This window comes from Rhinopithecus bieti, unplaced genomic scaffold (assembly GCF_001698545.2).
Source record: "Rhinopithecus bieti isolate Rb0 unplaced genomic scaffold, ASM169854v2 scaffold_32081, whole genome shotgun sequence".
Lineage (NCBI taxonomy): Eukaryota > Metazoa > Chordata > Mammalia > Primates > Cercopithecidae > Rhinopithecus > Rhinopithecus bieti.
Window position 1 is genome coordinate 2871844 of NW_016814436.1, and position 17466 is coordinate 2889309.

Consider the following 17466-nt stretch of genomic DNA (forward strand, 5'->3'; position numbering starts at 1 on the left):
TTCTTTTCCTTACTTAATCCCTCCAAAATTCAAAACTATTTCTAAATATTCTTAGGACAATATGGTTATTTACATAAACCCAATAAAATTCTGTTCTTAAATGTTAGTTATATTACCAAGGCTTTGACTAAAATGTCATATTTAAAAATACACATAAAATGCCTGACTTCAAGGGTTCCCAGCCTTATCGTAAGTAAATAAAACTGTCACTTTCTGGCAGGCCCAGAAACTTTAAGTCTATAAATAAATGTAAAGTCTGCCTTGGTTTGGCTTCCTAGCTGCAAGATCATTTAAATGTGAGATTCCTATATTTCAATAGGAAATATTTTACTTTTTAATGTAAAAAATAAATTATGTTCCCAAAAGAAAGCTATAATATACCTATTATTAGAATATAACTCTGTACATTGTTTTCAAGTTATTGTTATCTATTTTTGAGTAGTCTAGGTCCTAAAATCACCCAAGTTCCTACAATCCAAGTTTCTTCCATAAAATTACTAAAACAGGAATTGCTCTGTTCCTAAAGCCCCATAAGCTAAAACTTGAGAAATTTTTATAAACAAGTTTTGTGCCTGTTGGCTTGATGTATAGGCCACATAGAAAGTTCACCAAACGGTCCAGTGCCCTAACCAGTGACATTCAAACTACAAACCAGGATGAGAAGTGGACATTGTCCAGGCTACAAACAGCTTTTCCTAAGATGTCAAAACAAGACTCCACAACATCATGAGACCCTTACTTCCCTTAATGCTCCTCTTTTCATTTGATAAGATGCTGTAATGAAAATTTCACAGTCAATAACTGTTAGTGATAACCTGACAAAACCTGACCTAAAAAATCCTTTTAGGACTAGGCGTGGTGGCTCATGTCTGTAATCTCAACACTTTGGGAGGCTGACATGGGGGGTAGTTTGAGCCCAGAAGTTTGAGACCAGTCTTGGCGACACAGTGAGACCCTGTCAAGAAAAGAAAAGAGAAGCGAAAAGAGAAGAGAAGAGAGAAAGAAAAGAAAAGAAAGGAAAAATAAAAGAAAAAGAAAGGAAAGAAAGAAAAGAAAGAAGAAAAGAAGGAAGGAAGGAAGGAAGGAAGGAAGGAAGGAAGGAAGGAAGGAAGGAGAGAGAAAAGGAAACAAAGGAAAGAAAGAAGGAAGCAAAGAAGGAAGGAAGGGAGGAATGGAGGGAGGGAGGGAAATTAATTATATTTTTTTAAAAATCCCTGTAGTCAGACCAAATCAGAATCCAGCTCAGGTGCTACACAGTTTATGCCTGACCTCAAGCTCATGAATCACAGGCAGTCCCACCCAGAAGATGTAGATATGTACAGCACACTAGAAACTGAAGCAGACTGCAAAGAGAGACTGCATAGACATTCTATGAGATGTGTGAAGTTGCAAATAATTATTTTAAAAATCATGTAATCAAGATATGAACACCAATGAAATTAAAATCTGAAAATATGTACGTGTGTGTATATACATATACATATTTATACATATGCGCATGCATATCTGCTCTAGCTTTTCTGAATTAATGTCAGTTAAACTGGAATGTTATGTGGAAAAATGTGTTCCCTGTTTTGTTTTGTTTTTTCCGTTTCCTAGAATAAAATATCCACGCTTTATGGCAAAAAAAAAGAAAAAAAAAAATCCTTTTAGTCCACCTAGCGGAAAACTTAGACAATATCCCTTACACAACTTACTGTTCAAATTTACTGGTGGTCCCTTTTCTAAAGCTGGCAATTTTCTGTTTAATTCAAGCAAGTCATAACAACATACTACTTAATGACAACTACAGGTCTCACCCAGTTTCCACTATGGTTTTGTTTTGTTTTGAGACGAAGTCTCACTCTTGTCTCCCAGGCTGAGTGCAATGGTGCTATCTTGGCTCACTGCATCTTCCGCCTCCCGGGTTCAAGCGATTCTCCTACCTTAGCCTCCTGAGTAGCTGGGATTACAGGCGCCCGCCACCATGCCTGGCTAACCACTATGGTCTTTTAATTTGTTTAGTTTGTTGCCCTTAGTCTTGGACTCTTAGTTCAAAAGCATTTTACAAACTAAATTTATTATATTGTTGTTATTTTTTATATTATAACTTTTAAGCTTGTTGTTGTTGTTACTGCTTTTTTTTGTTTGTTTGTTTTTTGAGACAGGGTCTCATTCTGTCACCCAGGCTGGAATGCAGTGGTATGATCATAATTCACCGCAGCCTTGACCTCCTGGGCTCAAGAGACCCTCCTGCCTCAGCCTCCCAAAGTGTTGGGGTTACAGGTGTGAGCCACCATGACTGGCCAGCTTTGCTTTTACTGATTGTTTAATCTTTATAATGCCAGCTCTCCCAACAAAATAATGTTAACCCAGTCCTTCGAGATGACTGCTAATGCTTATACAACTGTTAAGACAGAACTTGATAACTGACTCTAGAACAATGTACCCTAGGAACACTTTTCCTTCTGGACTCTGCTACTCAAATGTGGCCCCAGGTCCCTGACATAAGCCCCCATACTTCCCTGCTGATGTGGGACAGAGATAACCAGAACAGGTCCATCCTAGCTCCAAGGGACAATTAAGCTAACTTATAAGTAGTTAATTGACAAGGCTTTTAAAAAGAGATCTCAATCAAAAGGGGAAAATGTGAGAGTGGATCATAAGAATTGGGTCATGCCTGTCATATCCAACTACAATGGAGTTGAGAGACCAGGGAGAAAAAACACAGGGCACATAACATTGCTGCAAAAATATAATTCCCTGCAGGCCTGGCTTTTGAAACTGCCTGTTGTAGCCTAAAGCCAGTTTTATCGAATAGCTACTGAAACAAACCTACTGTGACTCTAAGACTTATTTTACCCACTGCTGTCACTCATTAATCAGAGCTTGCTAGATCTCCAAAACTTTACTAGTCCCAATGATCTTTCTCCAGAATGATATGTAACATTTCTCCTGTTCACAAAACCGCCAACCTTCTCAGTGTTCTTCAGACATATGGAAGACCACTAGGTCTGCGTGTATGCACCAAATTACAATTCTTGCTTCTCAAATAAGATGTTTTAAATATAGAGATTCACCTTTATATTTTATTTTACCTCGACAGCTTTGACCAAAAAAACAGACCATAACAAGTATTGGCAAAGCTGTGGAAAAATTGGAACACTCATACATTGCTGGTAAGGAGGTAAAACGGTATATCTGCTTTGGAAAATAGTTCAGCAGTTCCTCAAAAGGCTAAACATAGACTTACTATATGACCCGGCAATTCCACTCCTAGGTATGTGTATATACCCAGGGGAAATGAAAGCATATGTTCACACAAAAACTTGTACACAAATGTTCCTAACAACACTATTCATAATAGCCAAGTCTACAGCGATACCACCCTGAATGTGTCCGATCTCATCATAATAGCCAAAAGGTGGAAACAACCCAGTAGTCCACCAATTAATGAGCTGGATAAATCAAACATGGCTAAGCAATACCATGGAATATTATTCAGTCACTAAAAGGAATGAAGTCATAAAAAGGAAACCTCAAACCTCAAAAACATTATGCTAAAGTGAAAGGAGCCAGACAAAAAAGACCGCATATTGTATAATTCCATTTATATGAAATGTCCAGCATATGCGAATCCAGAGATTAAAAAGTAGATCAGTGGTTGCCAGGGGTTGGGGGAGTGAGCAAGGGAAAGTGACTTTTGATGGGTATGAAATGCTAAAAGTGTTTTAAAATTAGATAGTGGTGATGGTTGCACAACTCTTTAAATACACTAGAAACCATTGACTTGCACGTTTTAATTGGGTGAATTTTAGGTATGTAAATTACATCTTAAATAAGAAGTTTTAAAAATGGAGATTATGTCTACTTCCCAGAACTACTTAGAGAATTTACTGAGAGAGCATATATGAGAGACATTCTCTGAATGCTTATTTGTTAATTAAGTAGTACAGAAACCAGGTCAGGATATAAAAGAAATCTTCCCTTTTGCAGGACATAAATGGAGATGATAAACTTCGCAGGACTGCATTCCAAATTTCCATGCCAGGTCCAATTAGATGATCCTTCAAGGGACAGAATTATTTTCAGTTAATGGTTTCTCAACTTATTTTATTTGAGGTAGAAATCTGAGAATGAGATAGAGATTCAGTTCCTGACAAGTTAAGACTTGTAATCCTGCTCAATTTGAAACTCTGTGAAAACAATTTCATCTTGTATCTACCTTCCCCCTTCTGGGCTTTTGCCTTCCCTCTGCTCAGCTCTTTTGCCAGAAACGAAAGCTTTTCTCTGAAAGGAAGAGGGTGGAAGAGCTAGTGTGATTTGTTTGGGCACGTCAAGATGGCTAGATCTCTTCACTCTACACACTGGCATGCTTTCACCTCCCATGGTTGGCCCAGAGCCCAGTTGTTTTTTTTTTCTTTTAAAAGAAGGCTGGTAGTTTTATCCAAAGATCCTTTTGACACCGAGAGGGACCACTTGGGTCCCCAAAATGCATCTGTTGCTTTCAAAATACCCTTTAAATAATTGAAAGTGACTGAGAGGACATATGAACAGATCTACAGTATAGAAATAATCTGGCTATAGGCAGGGTGCGGTGGCTCACGCCTGTAATCCCAGAACTTCAGGAGTCTGAGGCAGGCAGATCATCTGAGGTCAGAAGTTTGAGACCAACCTGGCCAACATGGTGAAACCTCGTGTCTACTAAAATTACAAAAAAAATTAGCTGAACATGGTGGTGGGCACCTATAGTCCCAGCTACTTGGGAGGCTGGGGCAGGAGAATTGCTAGAACCCAGGAGGTGGAGGTTGCAGTGAGCCGAGATCGCACCATCGCACTCCAGCCTGGGTAACGAGAAAGAAACTCCGTCTCAAAAAAAGAAAAAAAGAAAGAATCTGGCTATAATGTCTTATTGAAAAATATCACTTATTTATCATATTCATTATTGAACATCTATTTCAAAACTAAAATGTGAAAAAATGCCCAAACATCTAATGTACACTATGGGAATCTCAAGGATGTGTCCTTTTTTTATTTTCTTTTTGAGATAAGGTGTCACTCTGTCACCTAGGATGGAGTGCAGTGGTGCAATCATGACTCACTGCAGCCTCAACCTCCTGGGCTCAAGTGATCCTCCCACCTAAGCCTCCTAAATAGTTGGGACTACAGGTACACACGAACACACTTAGTTAATTTTTATTTTTGTGTGTATGGAGACAAGGTCCCACTATGTTGCCTAGGCTGGTCTCGAACTCTTGGGCTCAAGCAATCCTGCCACCTCAGCCTCCCAAAGTGTTGGGATTACAGGCATGAATCACTGAGCCCAGACTTCAAGGACATATTCTAACTCCCATTCTGAAAAAGAGAAAGGCTTCTGCCTTTCACCTTATATACTTCATTCTTGTTGAAATTTTTTAAAAACATTGAGAATGTATTACTTGTATAATAATAATGATGATAAAAACAGTGAAGAAAGAATATACAAGGAATACAAAAGGGGAGACATTTATCTTCATCTGTGTAAGATTAAGTTCTCTATCTGTAAACTCTGTAGGGTAACTGGAACTCAGCGACTTTATACATAATTCTGAAGAAGCTGTTATTGAGTACCTGAGAGAAGCTGCTAGAATGACTAAGTCAACCACTGCTTCCCAGTAAGAATAAACAGAGATACACACAGTTTTTCCTAAAATTAAATTTAACTCCTAGGGTATTTAGTTCTCAGATTGCTGTGATAGATAATATAGACGCAGAAATTTCTAAGTCCAGCATCAATATACAGCTGTTGAATGACTTGCTGTATTTTATTCTCTTCTGCTCTCCACCTAGACTAAAAAGTTGGTAAGACTTTATAAAAGAAATACAAAATATCAATAAATTAAGCAAAAAGTATACTATAACTTCCACATGGAGCCATTTACGCAGCTCAGAAAAGGAAAACTTTAAAAATACACAGTCCCCACAACTGAATGCTACTCAAACCACAACCAGGCACTTCCCACCCTGTACTACAGGACAAGAGGGCTGGTCTTGTCTGTCTGGGAGCCCAGAATGGCTTTGTTCCTGTAGTGCTTCAGGCACAGGCAAACTACATTGGCAATGCAGGTGGGAAAATTCAGCTATTTTCTTTCTTAATGGGAAACTCACCTAAAGCCTTGGCTTTTAAGTGCATATTACAAGCACCAAAAACATCAATTAGTTCAAACTTGTCCATCATCTTGGGGAGCTGAGAACAGAAATTACACCTCTACCCCTCATGTTCTTCATCACCAAATTAGCTACTAACTGATTTGCACACCAATCAAAATTACTAAAAACAAACACAACACCAACAGCTGTGATTTTGATAGCAGGCCCTAGAGGCTAATGAGCTCAGTGGGTTAATCAACTAAGATGCTTATTCCAAACAGCAAGGTGGCCACATTAGAATGACCTGCTACCCATTCCCAAAAATCCAGTCTTAAAAAAAATAATCAATGAAAACATCTCCTTGACAGTAGTACAGTTTCTTCGGGAAAGTACAGGATGACTTGTGTTCTGAGACTTCTGAATTATAAGCACTTTAGGTTCTTGCTTCTTTGATTTATCTGACTTCCATAAGCACAACTTATGGTCAATGTGGTCTCTGGTACCCCCAGGTCTATCTCAATTCCTGCCCTCTTTGGCCTCTCAGCTGCCGGTAATTACTTTCTCTCTTAAAACCTGTTACTCTTAGAGCTTTCATTCTCACCTAGTTGTCTTTTACCACTTTGGGTGGTCATTTTGTCTCCTTTGAAAAATTCTCTTTTGCTTTTGAACCTAATTACAACTTGCAGTTAATCTAAAGTGTTTTGTATATAGGAGATATACAATATATGTTTGTTGAATAAAGAAAGAATTTGGCTGGGCACAGAGGCTCATGCCTGTAATCCCAGCACTTTGGGGGAGGCTGAAATAAGAGGATTGTTTGAGTCTAGGAGTTTAAGCCTGGGCAACATAGTGAGACCCCCATCTCTACAAAATGTTTTTTTAAAAAATTAGCCTGATGTGTGTTGGCATGTATCTGTAGTCCCAGCTAATCAGGAGGCAGAAGGTGGTATGATTGCTTGAGCCCCGGAGTTAGAGGTAACAATGAACCATGATCATGCCACTATACTCCACCCTGAGTGACAGAGCAAGACTCTGTCTCTACAAAAAAAAAAATAAGAAGAAAAGAAATTCCAGAACTCCAAGGCTCACGCATTCTTCGCTATATGATTTCCCCTCTGCATGCTCTCTCAAGCTTCAAGTACTAAGTCTGTATAGATCATATCCACATTATACCCTGAAAGAACTAGCCAGTAAGAACCTGCAGTTACCTTTGTGCTCACTGACAACCTTTCCTCTGGGAGGTAAACAGAACACATCAACGTGAAGAATGGTGTTACTGCATCAATGCCCGTTGCTATGTGACTTGGAAGTGTGTCCCACTAAAGGGACAGCATATATTTCTCTATCCCTCAACTTTTGGGTTGGGCCTCATGACTTGCTTTAGCCAACAGAAAAAGGCAGAATGATAAGATGTCTGCTCCGAGTCAGGCCTGAGGAGCCTTGGAATTTATGGTTTCTCTTTGACACTTCATGGTTCTCACCATGGGCAGAACAAGCCCTGGTAGGCCACTGGTTCAGGGATGATCAGGAACACATGAAGCACAGCTACCACAGCTGGCCTGAGACCTCCAGGGAGGGGCCAGCTGCCCAGCCGAGCCCTGCTGAAACTTCAGTGGGTCTACAGATGCATGAGTGATAATAAATGATTGGTGTTTCAGGTTACTGAGTGTCAAGGTAGTTTGCTGTTGTTATTGTTTTCTGAGAAGAAGTCTTGCTCTGCTGCCCAGGCTGGAGTGCAGTGGTGCAATCTCGGCTCACTGCAACCCCCGTCTCCTGGGTTCAAACAATTCTCCTGCTTCAGCCTCCCAAGTAACTGGGACTACAGGCACACACCACCATGCCTGACTAATCTTTGTATTTTTAGTAGGGACGGGGTTTCGCCATGTTGATCAGGCTGGTCTCAAACTCCTGACCTCAGGTGATCTACCCACCTCAGCCTCCCAAAGTGCTGGGATTATAGGTGTGAGCCACAGGGTAGTTAATGAAATATCAATAACTGACAGAATCGGCCTACTCAAGCTTCAGATCTGAGAAGTTACAGAGATCACCACATTATTACCTAGTCATCCAACAGTAAATGTAATAGTGAAGATTCTGATGATGATAACAACACTAAAGTATTAATAGCTAACACATGTTGAACACTGTGTGCTAAGCAGTTGCAAGGAATTAACTCATTTAATCCTAATATTAAACCCCCCCCCTTTTTTTTTTTTTTTTTTTGAGACGGAGTCTTGCTCTGCCGCCCAGGCTGGAGTGCAGTGGCCAGCTCTCAGCTCACTGCAAGCTCCGCCTCCCGGGTTTACGCCATTCTCCTGTCTCAGCCTCCCCAGTAGCTGGGACGACAGGCGCCCGCCTCGTCGCCCGGCTAGTTTTTTGTATTTTTTAGTAGAGACGGGGTTTCACCGTATTAGCCAGGATGGTCTCGATCTCCTGACCTCGTGATCCGCCCGTCTCGGCCTCCCAAAGTGCTGGGATTACAGGCTTGAGCCACCGCACCCGGCCTAAACCCCCTTTTATTAATAAACATTTTATGATAGAATAGTCATCTTATGAACTCATATTGACACTTTATTATCAACTGAAGTTTATAATTTATTCAAATTTCCTTAGTTTTCCCCTAATGTCCTTTTTTTTTTCTTTTTTTTTTTGAGACAGAGTCTCACTCTGTTGCCCAGGCTGGAGTGCAGTGGCATGATCTCGGCTCACTGCAACCTCGGTCTCCTGGGTTCAGGCAATTCTCGTGCCTCAGCCTCCCAAGTAGCTGGGACTACAGGTGTCCACCACCACACCTGGTTAACTTTTTTTGGTGTTTTTTAGTAGAGATGGGGTTTCACCATGTTGGCCAGGCTGGTCACAAACTCCTGACCTCAAGTGATCTGTTTGCTTTGGCCTCCCAAAGTGCTGGGATTACAGGCGTGAGCCACTGCGCCCGGCCCTAGTGTTCTTTTTCTATTTCAGAATCCCATCTATCACATTACAGTTAGTCATCATATTTCCTTAGGTGCTGACAATTTTAGCCCTCTCCACCTTTATTAAATTTTATTTTATTTTGGCCGGGCGCCGTGGCTCATGCCTATAATCTCAGGACTTTGGGAGGCCGAGGCGGGCGGATCACCTGAGGTCAGGCGTTCGAGACCAGCCTGACCAACATGGAGAAACCCCCGTCTCTACTAAAAATACAAAATTAGCCAGGTGTGGTGGCTCATGCCTGTAATCCCAGCTACTTGGGAGGCTGAGGCAGGAGAATCACTTGAACCCCGGAGGCGGAGGTTGCACGAGCCGAGGTCGCACCATTGCACTCCAGCCTGGGCAACAAAGAGTGAAACTCTGTCTCAAAAAAAAAAAAACATTATTTTATTTTTTTGATAACAGTTTTATTGAGCTATATAACTCACATACCATACAATTAACCCATTTAAAGCTCCTAACTTGGCTGGGCGTGGTGGCTGACACCTGTACTCAGGAGGCTGAGACACAAGAATCGCTTGAACCTGGGAGGCAGAAGTTGCAGTGAGCCGAGATTGTGCCACTGCACTCCAGCCTGGGCGACAGAGTGAGACTCCATCTCAAAAAAAAAAGTGTATAACTCAATGGTTTCCTAGCATACTGAGTTGTGAAACTGTCACCACAATGAATCTTGAAACATTTTCATCACCCCAAAAAGAAGTCTTGTATCCTTTACCTATCACCCTCAACTATTTCTCATTTACCCCAGCCCTAGGACAGCACTAATCTATTTTGTCTCTAAAAAATTGCCTATTCTGGACATTTCAAATAACTGGAATCATATAAAATATAGTATTTTGTGGCCAGTTTCCTTCACTTACCATGTTTTCAAAGTTTATCCATATTGTGGCATGTATCAGTCTTTCATTTTTATAGCCAATAATAGTCCATTGCATGTATATACCACATCTCGTTTATCCATTCATCAACTGATGGCTGTTTGAGCTATTTCCACTCTTGGCTATTGTGAATAATACTGCTGTGAACATTCACATACAAGGTTTTGTGCAGACATATGTTTTCATTTATCGGGTATATTCCTGGGAGTGGAATTGCTGGGCCAAGTAGTAACTCTATGTTTATCTTTTTGAGGAACTGCCAGACTGTTTTCCAAAGTGGCAGTACCATTCCACATTCCTATTTAGTCCCCTTTTCACAGATAACAAAAAATTGAAGCCCACAGGGATTAAGTAATTTGCCAACGCACGGTAATGGGGTGGCCCACCCAGGTGGTCTGCCGACTGTATCTCACTGATGGAGCCAAGGGAAACCGAGTTAACTCTGACCTCACCATGTCTGCTTCTGGACCTTTTGGGAAGGGTGCCTTATTCTCTACACCCTCTCTAGATTTGGAGCCCATAAGTTAAAGGGGATGTGGAGAACAACAAAGAACCATAAAAAGAGAAATAAAGTTACTGCAAAAAATGTTTTGATGAGAAAATATTTAATACCCTGAGTTCTTTTAGCTTAATGAGAGAGCAAAGGTGCATATAGACAGTAGTTGAGGCCGGGCATGGTGGCTCACGCCTATAATCCCAGCACTTTGGAAGGCCAAGGTGGGTGGATCACTGGACGTCAGGAGTTCGAGACCAGCCTGACTAACATGGTGAAACCTTGTCTCTACTAAAAATATTAAAAATTAGCTGGGCATGGTGGCGGGCGCCTGTAATCCTAGCTACTTGGGAGGCTGAGGCAGGAGAATCACTTGAACCTGGGAGGTAGAGGTTGCAGTGAGCCAAGATCACGCTACCGCACTTCAGCCTGGGTGACAGAGCAAGACTCTGTCTCAAAAAAAAAAAAGAAAAGACAGTAGCCGGCTAACATAAAAGGTTAATGTGATAAGAGTTCATGCATGAGTCATTCTTTACCTCCTTGAATTAGAGGAAATACGATTTAATCTATAGAATAAATAAACATTAATAAAAACTTCATCATTATGAGACACTGAAACTCTACAGGGACCCTTTGGAAACCCTCCAGGAGTATTATTATTATGACTTAAAGTGTCCTAGCTAGGAGGCAGGAAGATGGATAAAATGACCCGTAGTCTCATGGCCCTAGGACTTTAGGGATTTTGTGCAAATAAACATGATACAGTCTTTGGTCCACAGACTCAAAGTCCTTTAACCAGGACTGACTTACCCTGAATTGCAGATAGATATACAAAAGTGTCTTCATGTTCCATGTTTTCCAAGAATATCTGGAACCACAAAATACAGCAGTGATAAGATTTACAAAGAATAAGGAAGATTGAAGAGACTCCCTTATCAGCAGCTCAAAGGGGTAAATGCTTTGCTTCTTGTTTTTCTTAGCTAGAAACTCGTCTGACAGAGTTTTGTGGGGGAAATGGCATATATGCTTAAAGTCTCATTTTTATAACCGTTAAAAAAAGGATAGAGATTGGGGGAGATATTTGTATTCTTCCAGCAGTAGTCCTGGAAAGCAATGGAAGAACAATCCTCAACATTTTTCCATGACAGCCACGGTGAATAACATTCTCACATATGGCATGACAGACTATGGGCTGTGACACACAAGAGACAAGGTTTAGGGTTATGTGCAATGGATGGCACATTTACTGTAATGTGCCATCATTTGATCCTTTTCTCTTGCACTCACAAAGCACATGGAAGTGCAAGTGAGATAGAGATGTTATTATTGAGATAACTTTGAATCTGTTCTAATTTATTTTTGAAAATCTTGTAAATTTCAGCACTTTAATTGACATTAGTAACAAATTACTCTCAAAATATCTTACAATTTAGGAATCTATCAGGGGTATCAACTGCAGTGAGTACAGCTTATCTGGAAGATACTACATGATATGTTAGGTTTAGGCCCCAACATGAGAGCCAGAGAAAGGAAGACGGAAGTGTCTGCTCCATATATAATGCTGTGTTCTTCGCTGGCACAGTAATTCTTGACATCAACTTGAGGCTGCTGGTCTCCACATCTGAAGTATGTAGGCAGAGCCTAAACTTACCCCAGTTAGGAAGACAGCCAGAAGGTAGGGAATCTTTTATGGAGTAAGCAAGGGAAGTTTAATTTAGGGTAATGGCCACGGAAATAAAGAGGATAAGACACATTTGAAAGACTTCTTGGAAAAAATAATTGACAGGACTTGGTGACCAATTATGTATAGCAGAAGAAGGTTTAATGAAGCTAAAACAAAATTCCAAGATGTTCATTGCATTCACCTTCAAACAGGTGTATAAAAGATATTTTAAAGCCGGGTGGTTCACACCTGTAATCCCAGCACTTTGGGATGCGGAGGCGGGTGAATCACTTGACGTGAGGAGTTCAACACCAGCCTGGCCAATATGGTGAAACCCCATCTCAACTAAAAGTACAAAAATTAGCTGGGTGTGGTAGTGGGCACCTGTAATCCCAGCTACTCGGGAGGCTGATGCAGAAGAATCACTTGAACCCAAGAGGTGGAAGTTGCAGTGAGCTCAGATCGCACCACTGCACTCCAACCTGGGTGACAGAGCGAGACCCTGTCTCAAAAAACAAAACAAAACAAAACAAAAAAAAAACCTAGCTGTTTCACCACGAGGGAGGGAGAGAAGAGGGGAGGAGACCCAGTTTTGCCCAATGCCCCACTAAAGATGCCCAGGGAAAACAGGTGGCTTATCTGGGCTGAGTCACAGTGTTGAAGCAGACCTATTTACCACAAAAGGTACTTTCCCATCTCTGGGAATTTGCTCATGTTCTCACACCCCTCTTTCATCTGCTCAAACTTTACCAGTTCATTATGGCCATATAAGACCCACATCCTCCAGAAGATTTCAACTTTCTCTTTTTCCTGACTGCCCACAGCATTTCTTTCATGCAGAAATTTTGAAGGCCAGGCGCGGTGGCTCACACCTGTAATCCCACCACTTTGGGAGGCCGAGGTGGGCAGATCACAAGGTCAGGAGATCGAGACCATTCTGGCTAACATGGTGAAACCTTGTCTCTACTAAAAATACAAAAAATTAGCCAGGCGTGATGGCAGATGCCTGTAGTCCCAGCTACTCAGCAGGCTGAGGCGGGAGAATGGCGTGAACCCAGGAGTGAGCCGAGATTGCGCCACTGCACTTCAGCCTCGGGGACAGAACGAGACTCCATCTCAAAAAAAAAAAAAAAAAAAAAAAAAAAAAAAATTGGCACTTGGTTCATATTCAGTTGAGGAGTTTAAGTCTTTCCTGTGTCTAAATAAGTCTTTCCTGCATCTAAGTGTTGCCTTCTCACAAAATTCACAAATTTCTGGAGGGTGGCCCAGAACAGTGCTTGACACATAGTCCAGGCTCCAAAAATACTTGAGTTGAATGAACGCTCCCCGACGGCTGCCCCACCATGAGCCCATGTGTCTTTACAGTGTGTTCTACTCACCTTGAGAAGCTTCTCTTGCATCTCAAGGGCTTTTGCTTCTCTCTGCTCTATCCAGCGGGAAAGAGTACGCAGGGCAGCAGCCCGTGTTGGAATTTGAGGGTCATAAGTTGATAAAAGAACCTCTTGGAGCTGTTCTGTGGTTATGCTTCCAGATTTCTGGCTTGTAGTAGTGCTGGGCTCATTGACTCCCTGAGGAATGATTGGAGCATTTGACTGCAGGCCTGTCTGGGGGGCTATCTCATGGCTCTGCTGTTGTTCAAGGTGGCTATGAGCTACATCAGTGGGTCTTTCACGACTGGTTTGTTGCTGCTCTTCTATTTTCCCTTCCGGATCTTTTCTGTTCAGTGTACTTTGGGCAGCCGTGCTGATGGCCTCAGTGGCAAAGGCTCCATGGGTAGAGATGGTGATGCGGAGATCAACAGCGAGTTCTTGGATGACAGGATCAGGGTATGTGTTGGATATCTTCTCCAACAGAGGCAGCAACTGCTTCAGAACAGCAAAATCACTTGACTTCAACTACAAAATGAAGTAAAAAATGTCAAACCCAAATTAACATAGCAAATGTCAATATGACCTGAGCACCAGGAAACATATTCTGAGAAAAAGAGGCAGGGATCAAATCTTGCTCATGGTGTAAACAGTATATTGCCTGGGTCCAGCACTCAATACCATTTGTTGAATAATCATAACTAACATTTATTGAACACTTATCATATACAGGTTCTTTTTTAAGATAAAACACACACACACGCACATTCATATCCCTGTGATATAATGACTGTTATTATCTACATTTTAAACAGGTGGAAACAGAACAGTTAAGTTACATGCCCAAGGTCACAAACTGGAAGATAGTAAGATGTAAACTCAAGAAACTGGGATCAGAGCCCACACTCTTACCCAATACCCTACACAGTCTCCCTTGAAAAGATAAGGCTGTTCTTAACTACATGATCTAAAGTGGCCGGCCAGTATGCAAGTGCACCATAGATCTGGAAGGGATCAGGGAGACAATGGGAAGAAAGGGATTTCTTCTGGAAAGTAGAAGTGAAAATTATATAACATTTTATTCTCCATGGAAGTTTTGTCCAAATGATGTCATATGCCTTATTACTAAGAAAGGTGCATGAGTGTTACAGCTCATTTAGAGTTTGTCTAGCAGGTTTTCTGGTCTTCACTATAAAGCACCCCCCTCACCCACTGCCACCCAAAAGGTGTATGTGCAATCAATGAAAAGTAAGAATCAACGGTAACAGTTTTCTGTTTGAAAACACTGGAGAAATTATCAGATGATGCTTTAGGAGTCCCTGAAAATGTGAATACTTTAAAGATCTTAAATCCTTTTTAGCCAACATGGCGAAACCCTGTCTCTACTAAAAATACGAAAATTAGCTGGGCATGGTGGTGTGCACCTGTAGTCCCAGCTACTTTGGAGGCTGAGGCAGAGAATCGCCTAAACCCAGGAGGCAGAAGTTGCAGTGAGCCGCGATCACGCCACTGCCCTCCAGCTTGGGCAACAGAGCGAGACTCCATCTCAAAAAAAAAATCCTTTTTATTTTTATTTTTTTCTTTTCTTTTTGGAGACAGAGTCTCGCTCTGCTGCCTAGGCTGGAGTGCAACGGCGTAATCTTGGCTCACTACAACCTCTGCCTCCTGGGTTCGAGCTCAATTCTCCTGCCTCAGCCTCCTGAGTAGCGCTCACCACCACGCCTGGCTTTTTTTTTTTTTTTTTTTTAGTAGAGACGCGGTTTCACCATGCTGGCCAGGCTAGTCTCAAACTCCTGACCTTAAGTGATCCACCTGCCTCGGCCTCCCAAAGTGCTGGGATTACAGGCTTGAGCTACCTTGCCTGGCTTAAATCCTTTTTAGAACAAGGCAGAGTATTTATTACTTAACCATTCACTCCCTCACTTCATTATCCAACCAACCAATCAACCAACTAACCATTTTCATAGAACCTAAATAACATTGTTATTTGACACTGTAAGTCCACAGATTTGTTATTGTTCCTACCATTATGCTCCAAGTAAATGAAGATTTGAGGTATATGTCAGGTTTGTATCTTAGAATTTCACTATACACTCAGATTGTTTTGTTTACATATTTACTAACTAATGCAAAATCAACATAAGATAGAGTTTCTGCCTCCACAGAATGTTAGTTTATCTTCATGTGCAAAACAACTGACATTCAGAGGTTACTATATCTTAAAGGAAGAAGAGAGTACATACACAAAGCAAAGATATATGTTATTTAAGGAAAGGGTCAATTTTTTTCTGGAATCTATGTGGCACTGGAAGAAAAATTTTCCTCTTTTCTTTTCTTTCTTTTCTTTCTTTCTTTTCTCTCTCTCTCTTTCTTTCTCTTTTCTTTCTTTCTTCCTTCCTTCCTTCTTTCCTTTCTTCTCCTTTATTTCTTTCTTTTTCTTTCTTTTCTTTCTTTCCTTCCTTCCTTCTCTTTTCTTTCCTTTGTTTTTCTTTCCTTCCTTTCTTTCCCTCCCTCCCTTCCTTCCTTCCTCTTTCTCTCACTCTTTTTTTTTTTTTTGAGATGGAGCCTCGCTCTGTCGCCCAGGCTGGAGTGCAGTGGTGTGATCTCAGCTCACTGCAACCTCCACCTCCTGGGTTCAAATGATTCTCCTGCCTCAGCCTCCTGAGTAGCTGGGACTACAGGCACACACCACCACGCCCGGCTAATTTTTTATATTTTAGTAGAGATGGGGTTTCACCATGTTGGCCAGGCTGGTCTTAAACTCTGGACCTCAGGTGATCCACCCACCTTGGCCTCCCAAAGTGTTGGGATTACAGGTGTGAGCCACCATGCCCGGCTGAGACATTTTCAAATAATTTTACTAGTATTATCATTATGCTAAACTTCATTCAGTGCCTCTGTTGTATTGTGGACTTTTTTAAAGCATCTAAAATGAGAATAATTTATCTATAATCTATTTGGCCTCTTTTTCATTTCTCTTCTATATAACAATTTCTTCTTTAAAAAAAACCAGCCAAGACAAATAGATCAATGGAACAGAACAGCAAGACCAGAAATAGACCCACATAAATAGAGTCAACTGAACTTTGACAAAGGAGCAAAGGCTTTAAATGGAAAAAAAAAATACAGTCTTTTTTTTCTTTTTTCTTTTTTTTAATTGGAACAAGTGTCAGTAGAAAAAAAAAAGAAAGACAGCTTTTTCAAGAAATGGTGCTGGAACAACTGGCATGCACTTGGGAAAAAATGAATCTAGACACAGACCTTGCACCTTGCACAAAAATTAACTTGAAATGTATCATAAACCTAACTGTCAAATACAAAACTATAAAACTCCTACAAGTTAACATAGTAGAAAATTGAGATGACCTCTTAAAAGCAATGACCTTTTAAATACACCACCAAAGGCACGATCTATGAAAGACACAGCTAAAAACCTGGACCTTATTAAAACTAAAAATGTCTGCTCTGCAAAAGAAACTGTCAAGAGAATGAGAAGATAAACTACAGAACGAGAAAAAATATTTGTAAAAGACATATCTGAAAAAGAACTAATCGCCAAAATATACAAAGAACTCTTAAAACTCATCAATAAGAAAATCAACAACCTGACTTAAAAATGGGCAAAAGACCTAAACAGATAGGTCTACCAAAGAAGACCACCCTACCAAAGAAGACATACGGGGAGGCCGGGCGCGGTGGCTCAAGCCTGTAATCCCAGCACTTTGGGAGGCCAAGACGGGCGGATCACGAGGTCAGGAGATTGAGACCATCCTGGCTAACACGGTGAAACCCTGCCTCTACTTAAAATACAAAAAAAGAAAAATTAGCCAGGCGTGGTGGTGGGCGCCTGTGGTCCCAGCTACTCGGGAGGCTGAGGCAGGAGAATGGCGTGAACCCGGGAGGCAGAGCTTGCAGTGAACTGAGATGCACCCCTGTACTCCAGCCTGGGCAACAGAGTGAGAATCCATCTTAAAAAAAAAAAAAAAA

The 17466-nt window shown here is 41.2% G+C and overlaps 1 protein-coding gene across 1 annotated transcript in view; it reads right to left on the reverse strand.

Annotated features, from left to right (window-relative positions):
* TANGO6 (transport and golgi organization 6 homolog) overlaps positions 1-17466 on the reverse strand; it is a 277961-nt gene that overhangs the window by 169889 nt on the left and 90606 nt on the right. The window contains exons 12-13 of the mRNA XM_017850742.1: positions 13492-14007; positions 11260-11317 (exon numbers count right to left, since the gene is read on the reverse strand). Coding sequence (XP_017706231.1) covers positions 11260-11317; positions 13492-14007 — 574 coding nt within the window. The remainder of the gene's footprint in view (positions 1-11259; positions 11318-13491; positions 14008-17466) is intronic.